At 42.2% G+C, this 17,500-nt stretch overlaps 1 protein-coding gene and 1 long non-coding RNA gene across 2 annotated transcripts in view; one reads left to right on the forward strand and one right to left on the reverse strand.

The window, feature by feature from the left end:
* LOC129834182 (uncharacterized) overlaps positions 1-3,513 on the reverse strand; it is a 7,811-nt gene extending 4,298 nt beyond the window's left edge. Inside the window, exon 1 of the long non-coding RNA XR_008756220.1 lies at positions 3,104-3,513. This is a non-coding gene — a long non-coding RNA (uncharacterized LOC129834182). The remainder of the gene's footprint in view (positions 1-3,103) is intronic.
* A 4,304-nt stretch (positions 3,514-7,817) lies between these two features.
* The window catches only part of LOC129834183 (transient receptor potential cation channel subfamily M member 5-like), a 78,594-nt gene continuing 68,911 nt past the window's right edge, over positions 7,818-17,500 (forward strand). The window contains exons 1-9 of the mRNA XM_055898924.1: positions 7,818-8,087; positions 13,192-13,259; positions 13,385-13,550; positions 14,875-15,055; positions 15,313-15,479; positions 15,670-15,847; positions 16,233-16,297; positions 16,629-16,814; positions 17,499-17,500. The exon at positions 17,499-17,500 is cut by the window's right edge and continues 98 nt beyond it. Coding sequence (XP_055754899.1) covers positions 8,061-8,087; positions 13,192-13,259; positions 13,385-13,550; positions 14,875-15,055; positions 15,313-15,479; positions 15,670-15,847; positions 16,233-16,297; positions 16,629-16,814; positions 17,499-17,500 — 1,040 coding nt within the window. The 5' untranslated portion in view covers positions 7,818-8,060. The remainder of the gene's footprint in view (positions 8,088-13,191; positions 13,260-13,384; positions 13,551-14,874; positions 15,056-15,312; positions 15,480-15,669; positions 15,848-16,232; positions 16,298-16,628; positions 16,815-17,498) is intronic.

Genomic DNA, 17,500 nt, shown 5'->3' on the forward strand with positions numbered 1-17,500 from the left:
CAACCCTGGAGCAGTAAAACACATACAGAAGAAATATAAAAGTCACTAAGATCCAGTCTGGCACAACACAGAAGCTACATATTTTTACAATTTAATTAGGTACCCCTTTCTTTTATTCCAGGCTTTATCTAAATATTCCGCAAACGGAAATGCACAAGGGACAAAAAACAAAAACTTTAAATTCCTCATCACTCAGCCACAGTGCATATCTGGTGTGGTTTCTGGAATAAGCAAGCGTATATCGTGGTAAAAAAGGGCAATGGAGAATTAAACTAATTTTATCCTCTATTTCTTCAAGGCCACAATAGTTACATCGTCTTCCCTCTTCACCACAACCCCGAAGTGTTTCAGTACGCAGAGGCAATATCCCTGATCAGTGCACATAGCGATCTTGCTGCTAGAAAGGTCAGACATAATATCTTACACGAATTCACCCTTAAATCAAACAGGTTCATGATTAATCTCCTCCACCCATTGCATCAGTTGTTTAATAATATATGTCTCCCTTAAATTAGATTCGAGCAGATGTTCAGTCAGACATTTGTTGCCCAGGCGCCCTCTATGGATAGATCCCACTGAAACTGCTAGCCATTCTGGCAGTTGGCATATCCAAACAGTCTATTCCAAAGTCTCACCATAGACGCCTTCCATCTCACCTGGTTCCCAGCCCATGTCCCCAGTTATTCCAAGTATAGGTGCAAACTTGGACCTAAAAAGTAACATACTGTTCGGTTAAGAACATGTTCGTTTTTAAGATACCTCTTCGCACCCCACACTCCTGCTGAATAGTTCAGAACAGGACACGCATGTGATACAGTTTGGAATACGAAGCATAACCAATATCTTTGAGTGTTTACTTTAACTCCCAAGAGCTCTATTTGCTGAGTCGGCCAGGGCAGATGTTGCGTATAGAAAGGTCATGTTTATCAATAAAAATACCAATATTTATAAATGTTAGTAAACTCAAGAATGTCTTAAACAGCTACTAAAGTGTTTCGGTGTTCTAAAATCCATTAGTCGCCATTTTATACACCAATTGACTGCACATAACATGTTCTGCAGTTCTTGTTCAGTTTGCCATCAAAATAACACCAGCAAATAAAAAGACACTTAGCATTTCATCATCATATCTTACTCAAATATTTAACTGTTTAATTTATTTTGCCAAATTATTTATAAAACAGAAAAGAGTCAGTGATAAGGCGTCTCCTTGTTTTACGCCGAGGGTGTGGAAACCAATCTGTACATATTCATTAACACGAACACAAGCAACTGGTACTTTGTAGAGAGACTGGATTGCTTGATAAAATGTCCCATCAACCCAGTCTTCAAAATACAGGCTAAAAGATCCCCATTTACAGAATCTAAAGTTTTCTGGATAAAACGAAACATGCAGAAATAGGTTTCTGATTGTTCAGACCGAGAAGATTGACTCGTAAATCCAGAGCCTTTGTTCTTCCACCAGAATCTTTCTATCCCTCAAAAAAATAAAGTAATTAGCCTCTTGTGGATGGATGAATATAATTTATAACCCGTACTCAATACAACTGCGCCTCAGTAGCACACGCGTCTTTTTGAAGATTAGGGAAGGTGATTCACTATATAGACTTATACCAAGTGGATGGCAGTATACTTCACTCAAAACAACTTGGAGCAAATCATATAGGATTTGCAATTAAAGTCCCTTAAATTAAAACCTCATTAGGCAGTTCAATGCCAAACGCGCTCCCCATTTTTTGCAGCGTCAATCACCTTAACGTCTGCCACAGTACGGGTTAAATGTAGAAGAGGGTTCTAACGTTGTATTTTCCAGTTTAGCTCTCAGGGAACATATGTCCTCATAAAATTATTGCCCAAAATGCCACATTTTCGTTACTTTAGAACAAACCCCTTCTTTAGTACCTGTGTAAAAATCAGAGTTCAGCCCCCCCTCCATTGTAATTCTTGTCGCTTGTACTAACTTGTTTATTTGGCTCAAACTGGTGACGATTTCTTGTCTGTAGCTCAAGGTGTAATAACTACACTCTCTGATATCTCCGTTAAACATGAGAGTCTTAACACATGCTGTTTTTTTCTTAAATTCCTTCCTACACTGTTCTCTTGTATACCTATTTTTAAACTAACAATAGATCCATTAACTCATTCCAATGAGGCTTGTTCGGCTTGATAATTTCACCCCCCATTTCAGAATATATCACAACATTTTTCATACCACACATCCAAATCAAATGTTTCTAGGCATATTCACAGAGTTGCGATGAGTTCGAGCTTTAATGGATTTAAATTGAAAAGGCAATGAGGAGAGTGCGTTCACGGTAAACCCTACATATGTCCGCTCAATCGGAAATTACCTTTACATTTGAAGGCTGATCTTCCGCAATATTTTCGCGAAACAAATTGAATCCAGCCTTAAACAGGTGGATATTTTAAAAGGCTTTATAACGTGTAGACCTACACCTTTCTAAACAAAAACAACTGCTTCGAAAATGTGCATTATCCGCAGTGGAACAGAACATATGCCGTTATTTGAAGCCTGTTCCAATGATATACTGGTTATTAATTACTTTAGGCGTTTCTGCCTATCCAAACTGTAGAACAATTGGGAATCTATTAAAAACGTATTCAAGCAGGGAGGGTGTCGTTGCCTGTCAAAAGATGAACATCGGGCTCTCCTAGAAGTTAGGTTGGTGCGTAAAACCCGTCATTTTAGAAAAGCAAAAATGTAATGGACCACATTCAAAAAGTAGTTGCTTAACGTTAACTTAATTTCGTATTGTCGCTGCATCAGTGCTGCGTACACAGACGTTTCTGCTTAACAGCCTTCAGTGTAGGTACACATTTTTCATTCAAACCAGCATTTATAGGGAACACAGGTGAGCAGCAGGTGCTTCTAATCAGGGTTGCCCCTCATCTGCCAATTAAAAAGGATGTGGCTTCTGGTCTACCTGTAGACAAGCAGGTTGTGGTGGCCTCGTGGCTTATTCATTTTACTATAAATATTTCTTTAAAACGTGGGTTTATCGTAAGTTAAGAGAAGATACTGAGTTCAGTGAAGACTGATTGGTAAGAGTAGAGTTAGGGCGTGGCTTACCTGCGTGTTCACACTTTCGACTCCTGGTAGAAGGTAGGCATCGACTCCGCTGACATCTCTTCCCATTCATAAATCCCGGGACTTGGTGTGTCTGTCCCGAAGCGGAAATTCCATCGACGCCGGTCTTGCTCAGAGATTTCCCTCAGCTTCGCCTTCAACTCGCGGTTCAGCGCGTCATGGTCGACGGGTCCAAATAAGTTTCGACAAACGCTTGTATGGCGATTGGGAAGAGTTGCTCTCTCTGCCACCGGGCTCGCCAAACCAATTGGCGTCGGAACGTTTGTCATGACGTCCAGCAATATGTCCAGTCTTGAAGAAAATGGATGTTACCTCTAACTTCCGACACGATCACTGACATTTTGTGAGCGGAGTTAGGCTATTTAAAGGCCAGAGGATGCCGACTAAATATTGCTCGGTCTTGATTATTGGTTGTCCATTGGCGTGAAAACACGCCCCTTTCACGTCCCCTTTCACCTTTTAAATGCGTGATTGTAGTCTAATTGGGAGTTTTTGCCGTTTGATCAGTTCATTGGTCAATTTCAGGTTAATATTACTCAGAGAGAATATATGAAGGTTTGCAAAGCAATTCCACTTCCTTTACTTGGACTTATTAAAAACACTTTGTTATATGAGGTTGTTCTCTGTTTTCCAAGTTTACAAATAATGACTGGAATCTTTTCGATAAAACATTCAACAATAAGTGGATACGATTGGCAGTTAATTAAGTAATTTTTGGTGATTATAATTCAATATATTGCTATGGAAGTGACCAACCCCCATGCTATGGTCAAAAGCTACTATGTTTTACCCTAATTGTCCGATTATCCCAAAAGTTAAAGAAACTAATTTTAAAATATGTTCTTCCATTTATCCCATTATTGATTTCTTTCACAAAAGATTCCATTTTGACAAAATGCCTTCTGTTTTATGTTCCTCTGATTCAGAATCTATAGTGCATTTGTTTCATGCCGCCATTCTAGTGAACAATGGATTGAAATTCATGAATGGTCGTGTATAAAATCTCCAGAATTACCGATGTTTGCCTTTGATGATGTTAAATGGCATTATGCCTATCCTTGTAATTCCGATCATAACTATTTTATTAACATAATTTTTCTCTTGGCCTAATATTATATTCACAAATGTAAATGGGGTGGAAAAATTCCTTATTTTGTATTTATTTTCATTGAACTGTTACAATTTTATAAATCCCTCAGACTTGTGAAACTTAAAAAGTAGGAACAATTATTAGAAGTCATGTCTCTGAATGTCTGTTAATGTCTCATTGCCTTGTCGCATATAAATGATGTCATGGTGTTCTATTATTTTATTGTTTCATTGAATTCACAGGAATGTCCCTGTATTGATGTGTAATATTGTTATTGTTGTTTCATTGTATTCAGAGGAATGTTCCAGTATTGATGTGTAATATTGTTATTATTGTTTCAATAAATAAATAAAAAATATATAAAAAAGTAGTCCAATTGGGGGGCCATTTGGAATGCTACCAAATGAGGTTCACTTTTGCATACTTGCAGGAAGTTTAATGACGTAGCCTTTCTGCACTGCAGGAGGGATTGTAGCCTAGGTATTTCTGCACTGCAGGAGGGGTTGCAGCCTAGGTATTTATGCACTGCAGGAGTGATTGTAGCCTAGGTATTTCTGCACTGCAGGATGGATTGTAGCCTAGGTATTTCTGCACTGCAGGAGGGATTGTAGCCTAGGTATTTCTGCACTGCAGGAGGGGTTGCAGCCTAGGTATTTCTGCACTGCAGGAGTGATTGTAGCCTAGGTATTTCTGCACTGCAGGAGGGATTGTAGCCTAGGTATTTCTGCACTGCAGGAGGGCTTGTAGCCTAGGTATTTCTGCACTGCAGGAGGGGTTGCAGCCTAGGAATTTCTGCACTGCAGGAGTGATTGTAGCCTAGGTATTTCTGCACTGCAGGAGGGGTTGTTGCCTAGGTATTTCTGCACTGCAGGAGTGATTGTAGCCTAGGTATTTCTGCACTGCAGGATGGATTGTAGCCTAGGTATTTCTGCACTGCAGGAGGGGTTGTAGCCTAGGTATTTCTGCACTGCAGGAGTGATTGTAGCCTAGGTATTTCTGCACTGTAGGAGTGATTGTAGCCTAGGTATTTCTGCACTGCAGGAGTGATTGTAGCCTAGGTATTTCTGCACTGCAGGATGGATTGTAGCCTAGGTATTTCTGCACTGCAGGAGTGATTGTAGCCTAGGTATTTCTGCACTGCAGGAGTGATTGTAGCCTAGGTATTTCTGCACTGCAGGATGGATTGTAGCCTAGGTATTTCTGCACTGCAGGAGTGATTGTAGCCTAGGTATTTCTGCACTGCAGGAGTGATTGTAGCCTAGGTATTTCTGCACTGCAGGATGGATTGTAGCCTAGGTATTTCTGCTGTTCGGGACTGGATTCAATCTGTATCGTCGAAATCGCGGAAGATCCGCGTTAGAGCTGGATTGAAATGTGAAAGGAATGAGCGGAGACGTCATTAACTGTTAACCCTGTCTATATCGGCTCAATCGGAAATTGCCTTTCCATTTCAACGCAGATCTTCTGTGATATTTCCGCGATACATAAATGCGGCTGTTTTAAATGGTTTTAAACCGTGTTGGCCTTTACCTTTTAACAAAAGACAACTTTGCTTCGAAAATGTGCCTTATCCTCAGTGGAACAGATAAACAGCTAATAGGTTTCAGAACATTCTACTTTATTATTTGAAGAATGTTCAACTGATATAGATAAAGATATGATTATCGGTATACTGGTTATTACACCGTTTTTTAATTACTTTAGGCGTTTCAGTCTATCCAAGCTGAAGGAGAATATGGAGAAAGAAATATCTTATGAAAAATTGGATCGATTCAAGCTGAAAATTGTGTGGTGTCGTGGCCTATCAAAAGGGGACATTCAGGCTCTCCCAGAAGTTTGGTTTGTGCGTGAAAACCCGTAAATTCATTTAAGCAAAAATGGGTAATGGGTCCTCATTCAAAAATATGTCGGTTAAAATTAACTTAATTTAAAAAAAATGTATTATTATTATTATTGTTATTATTATTTTCACTGCATCAGTGTTCACATACACAGACGTTTCTGCTTTGCAGCCTTCTTCAGTGTGTAGCTACAAATCTTTCCATTCAAACAGCATTTATAGGGAACACAGGTGAGCAACTGATGAGCGGCAGGTGCTTCTAATCAGGGTTGCCACTCATCTGCCAATCAAATAGGATGGGACTTCTCTGGTCTACCTGTTTACAAGTTAAAATGTTCATCATATACTTATGGGTTTAGCCTCAGCTAAAGATAGAAGACCCATCGACCATGTTTCATTAAAACCAACCTAAGATCACAGTAGACCACCCTTGAGCTGTTTATTTGTGACCTAATGGGGTTATACTGACCCCCAGTGGCCAGTATTATAGCATCCACAACCTCACCCAGTGTTCAAATCAAAATGTATTTGTCACATGCGCCGAATACAACAGGTGTAGTAGACCTTACAGTGAAATTCTTACTTACAAGCCCTTAACCAACAATGCAGTTAGGAAAATACCTAAGAAGATAAGAATAACAAATAATGAAAGAGCAGCAGTAAATAACAATAGAGGGGTACCGGTACAGAGTCAATGTGCGGGGTCACAGGTGTCGAGGTAATTGAGGTAATATGTACATGTAGGTAGAGTTAGTAAACTGACTACCCATAGAAAATAACAGAGAGTAACAGCAGCATAGAAGGGGGGGGGGGGGCAATGCAAATAGTCTGGGTAGCCATTTGATTAGCTGTTCAGGAGTCTTGTGGCTTGGGGGTAGAAGCTGTTTAGAAGCCTCTTGGACCTAGACTTGGCGATCAGTAATCAGTTGTTGTATTATATCAGTAATCAGTTATTGTATTATATCAGTTGTTGTATTATATCAGTAATCAGTTATTGTATTATATCAGTAATCAGTTATTGTATTATATCAGTTGTTGTATCATATCAGTTGTTGTATTATATCAGTAATCAGTTATTGTATTATATCAGTTGTTGTATCATATCAGTTGTTGTATTATATCAGTAATCAGTTATTGTATTATATCAGTAATCAGTTATTGTATTATATCAGTTGTTGTATTATATCAGTTGTATCATATCAGTTGTTGTATCATATCAGTTGTATCATATCAGTTGTATCATATCAGTTGTATTATATCAGTAGTTGTATTATATCAGTTGTATTATATCAGTAGTTGTATTATATCAGTTGTATTATATCAGTTGTTGTATTATATCAGTTGTTGTATTATATCAGTTGTTGTATTATATCAGTTGTTGTATTATATCAGTTGTATTATATCAGTAGTTGTATTATATCAGTTGTATTATATCAGTAGTTGTATTATATCAGTAGTTGTATTATATCAGTTGTATTATATCAGTTGTTGTATTATATCAGTTGTATTATATCAGTAGTTGTATTATATCAGTTGTATTATATCAGTTGTATTATATCAGTTGTTGTATTATATCAGTTGTATTATATCAGTTGTTGTATTATATCAGTTGTTGTATTATATCAGTAGTTGTATTATATCAGTTGTTGTATTATATCAGTAGTTGTATTATATCAGTTGTATTATATCAGTAGTTGTATTATATCAGTTGTTGTATCATATCAGTTGTTGTATTATATCAGTTATCAGTAGTTGTATTCTAGCCCACTGAATAATCCCCTCTAGTGTAGCCATGTGTACCACATTGTTCTGATGCGACTCCTGTACAGGTGCACTGGTGGTGCAGATAATGATGCAAAGATAATGGAGCTCATTGGAGACTGTGATTGGTCAGAGGAAGGCCAGGGCGTGGCTTACCTACCTGCTGCTTCCTGGAGTCTCCAAGGGCTCACCTGCTGTCACTTGCCCACGGACAGAGATCGGTGACTGGAGTGAAGCTGACTGCACATTAGACCACAGCTATGCCAGAGCGACAAGACACGCCTCTGGTAAGTAACTATGTTAGCGACTGTAAGCGGATCACATCTTACGAGGCACTGTTGAACAGGTTGACCAAACTCTCCAACATGTCTGTTGATTTGTGGTCATTTATTTATTTTTCATTTGAGTGTGCAGGCACTATTCTAAATGTATGTCTGTGATGAAGTGTTCAGCTTTTAAGAATCACTTCCTCTGACATTTATTTGGTTCTTGGAAATATTATTTCACAACCTGTTACAGAGATGGCAAACTGTATATTTTTAGTTTGGATGCATTACAGCATTTTTCTTTGTGATTTGTAGACATGTTGTAATCATATGATTCATGCTGTAATGTGGCTCTAGTCTAGTGGAATGTCACTACGGATATTATCTGTAGTTTATAATCATAGAATATAATCAAGTGCTATATTTACTTTTGAAAAGGTCTTGAAATGCCACTTGGAATATTGTTCCTGTGTTCAGGTCAGTGGACCCACTCTGATGGTAAACACATCTTACAGTGTGTGGCTTTCATTCCTGGTGGGGGGTTTAAATACAGTGATACTCAAATAGCTGTTGGACAAATTCAGGTTTAATTCAACATTTCCTGTGGGCCTTAATAACATAAATGTCTAGTTTTAACAAAAGAAAAGTCAATACATTCCAAATAGGTTTCACTATAAAAGTGGTAGAACACTAGTGAGCTCATAGAAAACCAACATTAGTTTGTAAACAAGTTATGACGTAGTGTGCGTCATACTTCCTGAGACTGTAGAGTTGGTTGAAGTTACCTCGTCCAACTATTGGCCCGTGAGTGATAACGGCCCACTAATCTAGTGGAGCAGAAATCACAATACAGGACACAGGAAGCAGGCACACTGACTCAAGCCTGCATGCCCCTATACTGAGGAGCATACCGTACACGTATACAAACAGGCACCCACGTATTCCTTCTCCCCCCACACACACACACCCTCTTCACTTGATGTCACTTGAACTCTTCCTGACCTTGCATGCAAATGTAATGTTTGCATGGACAATGGTCCTTTCCCCTCACACAGTCCCTCCTGCCCCACATTCAAATAAGACCCGCCGAGACCAGACTCACTTTTACATAAAAAAGCGATTGTGACAAACTGCACGCCATCAGTATGTCTTAACCCTCTACTGCACATCGGTGCCCTCAGACAACACAACACCGTTTGGTAGCTTACTTTGTGTTGCCTAGGGCAACGTTGTGCCATACCTCTACTTTGTTGTGTTGCCTAGGGCAACATTGCGCCATACCTCTACTTTGTTGTGTTGCCTAGGGCAACATTGTGCCATACCTCTACTTTGTTGTGTTGCCTAGGGCAACATTGTGCCATACCTCTACTTTGTTGTGTTGCCTAGGGCAACATTGTGCCATACCTCTACTTTGTTGTGTTGCCTAGGGCAACATTGTGCCATACCTCTACTTTGTTGTGTTGCCTAGGGCAACATTGTGCCATACCTCTACTTTGTTGTGTTGCCTAGGGCAACTTTGTGCCATACCTCTACTTTGTTGTGTTGCCTAGGGCAACATTGTGCCATACCTCTGCTTTGTTGTGTTGCCTAGGGCAACGTTGTGCCATACCTCTACTTTGTTGTGCTGCCTAGGGCAGCATTGTGCCATACCTCTACTTTGTTGTGTTGCCTAGGGCAACATTGTGCCATACCTCTACTTTGTTGTGTTGCCTAGGGCAACATTGTGCCATACCTCTACTTTGCTGTGTTGCCTAGGGCAACGTTGTGCCATACCTCTACTTTGTTGTGTTGCCTAGGGCAACGTTGTGCCATACCTCTACTTTGATGTGTTGCCTAGGGCAACGTTGTGCCATACCTCTACTTTGTTGTGTTGCCTAGGGCAACGTTGTGCCATACCTCTACTTTGTTGTGTTGCCTAGGGCAACGTTGTGCCATACCTCTACTTTGTTGTGTTGCCTAGGGCAACGTTGTCAGTTAGGCTACTTTTCAGGGCAATATCATGCTCAATGAAAGATTTGATGTAAAATGATGGGCTTGGTCAATATCATACATAACCTCTGATAGTGAGGACAGTGACTGAGAGGAAGACTGGACCCCAGAATCAGGTTTGAGAAGCAGTGAAATACTAGTTTGAAATATTTTTGGGGTGAAAAACCTAAATGTTTACAGTATAGGATATAATTGGGTTGGGGAGGGGGGGGGGGGTGAATCTTTGCCCATAACCTGTCCAAACTATTGGCCATGATCCAATACATTTTACTGAGTGGCCAGTGAGGCCAAATACGGTAATAAGCTGAAGCTTGTTGTTTTTGCTGTGCAGGCATGGGCCTCGAATCTCTTCCCATTTCTGATGATCATCTTTTATCAGGCATGCCAGGCAAATGAGCATTGTCAAGCAATGTTGACTCAGATGCAAATTCTTAATCGCTGCCAGTAGGAGACAAATCTTTTATGGTTCTTCTTTTCCAGCAGTCTAATCTCATCTGACAGCCAGCCCTCAGCTCAGTCTAGGGAAGAATATAAGTTAAATGCAGCAGTCTAATCTCATTTTACAGCCAACCCTCAGCCCTGAGGTGAGTGGCATCCATCGATTGAGAAGAAAAATAAAAGCCAACGTCTCCTTTCAGTTACATGGAGCAACTTTCCTGGTATTTAGCATCGCATCCAATGAGATTAAACTCTCCTCCTCTCCCTGTCCATCTAACTCCCTCTGATAACATCCCGTCTCCTTTCAGTTACATGGAGCAACTTTCCTGGTATTTAACTATGCAGCCAATGAGGTTAACCTTTCCCTGTCCATCTAACTCTGATAACATCCCGTCTCATTCACATCCTTATAAGAGCTGTCCTATTAAGGTACATAGGGCAGCAGTTACATTTGCCTTTGATTACAGTGTGATGACAGTGTGATATAGTTGGTTGTAATGTGTATGGATAAAGGGGTGATGACAGTGTGATATAGTTGGTAGTAATGTGTATTGATAAAGGGGTGATGACAGTGTGATATAGTTGGTAGTAATGTGTTTTAATAAAGAGGTGATGAGTGGGTTTATTCAGGTCTCTTGAATACATAAGCAGGGAAGATCATGATATGAAAATATCTCCTCCAAGTAAACATGTTTGACATTGCTTCTTGGGGAACGTAGTATCCATATTTCCACTGACTGACTAATGCATGGGCCTACATAGGTCAATATCTTGCTCAATATGTTTTTATATGAGTTGTAAAACAGTCATGTTTAGCTTGCTAATTAGCACACTCACTAATTTGTTTTTTAAACAAATGAACAAGCCAGCTAGCACATTATCTGACTCTGCTCTTTGTTCATTTGCTGGGATTTGTCACCCAATGTTTGTATATTTATTTTTTAATTGTTGAACAAATGTAGGGTGTGAGGCAACATGAGCTTCGAAGCCCTCCCTGCTTCACGGGGCGTCGTACACCGCTGTGTCTAGCTTTCATTCTACAGAGAGCTTGTGGTTCACTATGACGACAGATCTCAGGAAGGAAGCTTTTGCATGCAGAGCAAAAATGAAAATGCTAACTGCTTTGCATGTAACACAGATGGACTCATGTAGTAACCAAAAAAGTGTTAAACAAATAAACATATATTTTATATTTTATATTCTTCAAAGTAGCAACCCTTTGCCTTGATGACATCTTTGCACCCTCGTGGCATTCTCTCAACCAGCTTCACCTGGAATGCTTTTCCAACATTCTTGAAGGAGTTCCCACATATGCTGAGCACTTATTGGCTGCTTTTCCTTCACTCCAACTCATCCCAAACCATCTCAATTGGGTTGAGGTCGGGTGATTGTGGAGGCCAGGTCATCTGATGCAGCTCTCCATCACTCTACTTGGTCAAATAGCCCTTACACAGCCTGGAGGTGTGTTTTGGGTAATTGTCCTGTTGAAAAACAAATAATAGTCCCACTAAGCCCAAACCAGATGGGATGGCATATCGCTGCAGAATGCTGTGGTAGAAATGCTGGTTAAGTGTGTGTTAAATTCTAAATAAATCACTGACAGTGTCACCAGCAAAGCACCATCACACCTCCTCCTCCATGCTTCACGGTGGGAACCACACATGCGGAGATCATCCGTTCACCTACTCTGCGTCTCACAAAGACACGGCACTTGGAACCAAACATCTAAAATTTGGACTCATCAGACCAAAGGACAGATTTCCAGCAGTCTAATGTCCTTTGCTCGTGTTTCTTGGCCCAAGCAAGTCTCTTCTTATTATTGGTGTCCTTTAGTAGTGGTTTCTTTGCAGCAATTCGACCATGAAGGCCTGATTCATGCAGTCTCCTCTGAACAGTTGATGTTGAGATGTGTCTGTTACTTAAATTCTGCAAAGCATTTATTTGGGCTGCAATCTGAGGTGCTGTTAACTCTAATGAACATATCCTCTGCAGCAGAGTTAACTCTGGGTCTTCCTTTCCTGTGGCAGTCCTCACGACAGCCAGTTTCATCATAGCACTTGAATGTTTTTGCGACTGCACTTGCAGAAACTTTCAAAGTTCTTGACATTTTCTGGATTGACTGACCTTCATGCCTTAAAGTAATGACGGACTGTCCTTTCTCTTTGCTTATTTGAGCTGTTCTTGCCATAATATGGACTTGGTCTTTTACCAAATAGGGCAATCTTCTGTATACCACCTCTACCTTGTCACAACACAACTGAATGACTCAAACACATTAAGAAGGAAAGAAAATTCAGCAAATTAACTTTTAACAAGGCACACCTGTTAATTTAAATGCATTCCAGGTGACTACCTCATGAAGCTGGTTGAGAGAATTCCAAGCATGTTCCAAGCTGTCATCAAGGCAAAGGGTGGCTACTTTGAAGAATCTCAAATACATTTAGATTTGTTTAACACTTTTTTGGTTACTACATGATTCCATGTGTGTTATTTCATAGTGTTGAAAATAGCAATAATAAAGAAAAACCCTTGAATGAGTAGGTGTGTCCAAACCTTTGACTGATACTGTAGGTCTAAGCTCTTGGAGATGCCTCACACCTGTCATCAGCAGCAGAGTAACTGGTGAATGATTCTGGGTTAGATTTACCTGGCTGTGGGGTAAAGGTCATGTTGTGCACTATGGGTGCTGTGTCTATAGGGGGCGCTACCGCTGCAGAGACGATGCCCACGATGCGGGGATGTACTGGAGTGGTCACGGGAGCAAAGGTAGGAGTGGTTTGTGTTTGTTTGTTTGTCATAGTGGATTGTGAATGACCGGACTGTAAATACTACTGTATATGATGTACAATGTTTCTATGTGTATAATGTATAATGTGTCTGTTCTGTGGCAGTGCGCTGTTGGCCTGCCGTTGCTACTCTCAGCTGGACGAGGTCGTGGAGAGTGTGGCTGAAGGCCCAGGCCGGGGGGCTAGCAGAGGGGACAAGGAGAGGGGCCACTGGGCAGCAGGACGAGTGGGGGACATTGACTTCACTGGCACCAGTAGGACAAGGGGAAAGGTAACACTTTTACAACCACAAGGCAACACTGTTACAACCACAAGGTGCTATAACCACAAGGCAACACTGTTACAACTACAAGGTGCTATAACAACAAGGCAACACTGTTATAACCACAAGGTGCTATAACCACAAGGTAACACAGTTACAACTACAAGGTGCTATAACAACAAGGCAACACTGTTATAACCACAAGGTGCTATAACCACAAGGCAACACTGTTATAACCACAAGGTGCTATAACCAGATGGTAACACTGTTATAACCACAAGGCAACACTGTTATAACCACAAGGCAACACTGTTACAACCACAAGGTGCTATAACCACAAGGCAACACTGTTACAACCACAAGGTGCTATAACCACAAGGCAACACTGTTATAACCACAAGGCAACACTGTTATAACCACAAGGCAACACTGTTACAACCACAAGGTGCTATATCCAGATGGTAACACTGTTACAACCACAAGGTGCTATATCCAGATGGTAACACTGTTACAACCACAGTTGGAAATTGTTCCGTACCACCATCCATATTGGTCCTATCTAAGAGACAGTTCAGTGATCACAGACTGTGGTCCTGGAGAGATACATTTCAGTATGTGCAGGACTGTGTTCCATTTCAGTATGTGCAGGACTGTGTTCCATTCCAGTATGTGCAGGACTGTGTTCCATTCCAGTATGTGCAGGACTGTGTTCCATTTCAGCATGTGCAGGACTGTGTTCCATTTCAGTATGTGCAGGACTGTGTTCCATTCCAGTATGTGCAGGACTGTGTTCCATTCCAGTATGTGCAGGACTGTGTTCCATTTCAGTATGTGCAGGACTGTGTTCCATTTCAGTATGTGCAGGACTGTGTTCCATTTCAGTATGTGCAGGACTGTGTTCCATTTCAGTATGTGCAGGACTGTGTTCCATTCCAGTATGGGCAGGACTGTGTTCCATTCCAGTATGTGCAGGACTGTGTTCCATTCCAGTATGTGCAGGACTGTGTTCCATTCCAGTATGTGCAGGACTGTGTTCCATTCCAGTATGTGCAGGACTGTGTTCCATTCCAGTATGTGTAGGACTGTGTTCCATTCCAGTATGTGCAGGACTGTGTTCCATTCCAGCACTAACATGGCCTGAATTATCAAAACAATGCAGATTGATAATTAATGCATATTCTCACTCAGTCATTTCAGCTAAAGTTATCCATGTTTACCGTCATTTTACAAAACTATTTCAGGTCAAGAAAGAGATGAAAGAAATATGAAAGAGGACCTATTCCTTGACTATGTACATCTCTCAGTAAATACCACACTGTGCTTCTCTGTCCAGTTTGTGAGGGTTCACAGCTCCACAGATCCAGTGTTAATCTACCAGATGCTGACAGAGCAGTGGGGACTAGCCCCTCCACACCTGGTGGTGGCTCTGGTGGGGGGAGACGAGCTGGCTCAGATGAAACCCTGGCTCAGGGACACCGTGAGGAAGGGACTGGTCAAGGCTGCTCAGAGCACAGGTGGGACACACACACACGCACGCACGCACGCACGCACGCACCCGCACCCACACACACACACACACACACACACACACACACACACACACACACACACACACACACACACACACACACACACACACACACACACACACACACTTTTGGTTTTACTAAGATAACCGTGGGCAGCATTAAATCAGCCAATGGGCCACATTGAGTTCCCTGCTCTAAAGTGAGCATGTTGGACAAAGTGAGATGACGTTTCTACCTCACAGGTGCCTGGATCCTGACCAACGGGCTTCGCTTCGGCATCACCAAGCACCTGGGCCAGGCTGTCCGGGACCACTCTCTGGCCAGCACCTCCTCTAAGGTCAAGGTGGTGGCCATCGGCATCGCTCCCTGGAACATGATCCACCACAGAGACGCGCTGCTTGCTGCTAAGGTCTCCATACACATCCATGCAGAAGATCATATACTATGAGTTCAGAGTAGATGTGGATTACATTTAACATGTGGGTAGACTAGACAACGAGGTCCTAGTAAAAGGTCTATATGTGTGTCTGTGTGTGAGATGCTGAGTTGTTGTTATGCGCTCTGCTGAAGTGTGTTCTCTGACCGACGTCCTCCTGCAGCCAGACCAGCCTGCCGTGGTGGAGCCCCAGGACCTGCCCCATGGGGCGGTGTACTCCCTGGACTGCAACCACTCCCACTTTGTCCTGGTTGAGGAGGACCCTCAGCGCCCCGGTGCCACCAGCGACATGAGAGTCAAGCTGCTGAAGCACATCTCCCTGCAGCGCACCGGTTACGGAGGTGAACCTACTTCAACTTAAACCTACTTACTTACTTTTTAACCTTTATTTAACTAGGCAGGTCAGTTAAGATCAAATTCTTACTTACAATGACTGCCTATCAGGGAGCAGTGGGTTAACTGCCTTGTTCAGGGGCAGAACGGGGCAGACATTTTTACCTTGTCAGCTCGGGGATTAGATCCAGCAACCTTTCGGTTACTGGCCCAACGCTCCAACCACTAGGCTACCTGCCCCCCCCCCCAACTTATTTGAAGGTTGTTAATGTTTACTGTGCGTCATATTCGACACAGCACACTTGATTTCTTCAGGAAGAACGCTGCTTTTGACTTTAATGAGTGGTTTTAAGGGACAACCAGGGCCCTTGTTGATATTGTGCGTCGCTACAGGTGCAGGTAGTTTTGAGATCCCAGTGCTGTGTCTCCTGGTGCATGGAGAACCCCGGATCCTACAGGTTTGTCACATTTTTGGAAAATATACGTTTTCCATTAATTCAACTTTTCAGTATAAAATGTGTTACTATATTACTTGTCATAAGCATGTATGAACGTATATAATTTCATATGACAAGGCCTATTATATATTATGTTGCCATAGCAACTTTTGAATTGATTCAAAGTGTCTATTTAGTCAGAATCATTTGAAGGTAGTAATCAAAACATGACAAATCTCACAGTGAATTAGCAGCACAACATAATGCCTTATACTGCACCTGAGTTACCATAGTTTCTATACTGCTGTGTGTGCTGTTTGGGTAAGCAGTCTTCCTCTGTCTCTGTGTACAGAGGATGTATAGGGGTATAGGGAACGCCATGCCCTGGCTGATACTGGCGGGGTCGGGGGGTGTGGCCGACATCCTGGTCACGCTGATGAACCGGGGCTGCTGGGACATGGACAGCGTGCAGGAGCTCCTGCTAGACACCTTTCCCAGCGTGCACCACAGCACTGACATCACCAACTGGACCAAGCTGGCAAGGAGCAGAGAGAGAGAGAGCAGAGAGAGAGAGCAGAGCGAGCAGAAAGAGAGCGAGCAGAAAGAGAGAGAGCAGAGAGAGAGAGAGCAGAGCGAGAGAGCAGAAAGAGAGAGAGCAGAAAGAGAGAGAGCAGAGTGAGAGAGAGAGCAGAAAGAGAGAGAGCAGAAAGAGAGAGAGCAGAGAGAGAGAGAGAGAGCAGAGCGAGAGAGCAGAGCGAGAGAGCAGAGAGAGAGAGCAGAGAGAGCAGAGAGAGAGAGCAGAGCGAGAGAGAGAGCAGAGAGAGAGAGCAGAGAGAGAGAGACAGAGAGAGAGAGAGAGCAGAGCGAGAGAGCAGAGAGAGAGAGCAGAGAGAGAGAGACAGAGAGAGAGAGACAGAGAGAGAGAGACAGAGAGAGAGAGAGAGCAGAGCGAGAGAGCAGAGAGAGAGAGCAGAGAGAGAGAGAGAGCAGAGCGAGAGAGAGAGCAGAGAGAGAGAGCAGAGAGAGAGAGACAGAGAGAGAGAGAGAGCAGAGCGAGAGAGCAGAGAGAGTAGAGCGAGAGAGAGAGCAGAGAGAGAGAGCAGAGAGAGAGAGACAGAGAGAGAGAGAGAGCAGAGCGAGAGAGCAGCGAGAGAGAGACAGAGAGAGAGCAGAGCGAGAGAGCAGAGAGAGGTTGACTGACTGACTTCCTCCTGATCTTTAGAT

The sequence above is a fragment of the Salvelinus fontinalis genome, chromosome 35 (genome assembly GCF_029448725.1).
Source record: "Salvelinus fontinalis isolate EN_2023a chromosome 35, ASM2944872v1, whole genome shotgun sequence".
Taxonomy (NCBI): domain Eukaryota; kingdom Metazoa; phylum Chordata; class Actinopteri; order Salmoniformes; family Salmonidae; genus Salvelinus; species Salvelinus fontinalis.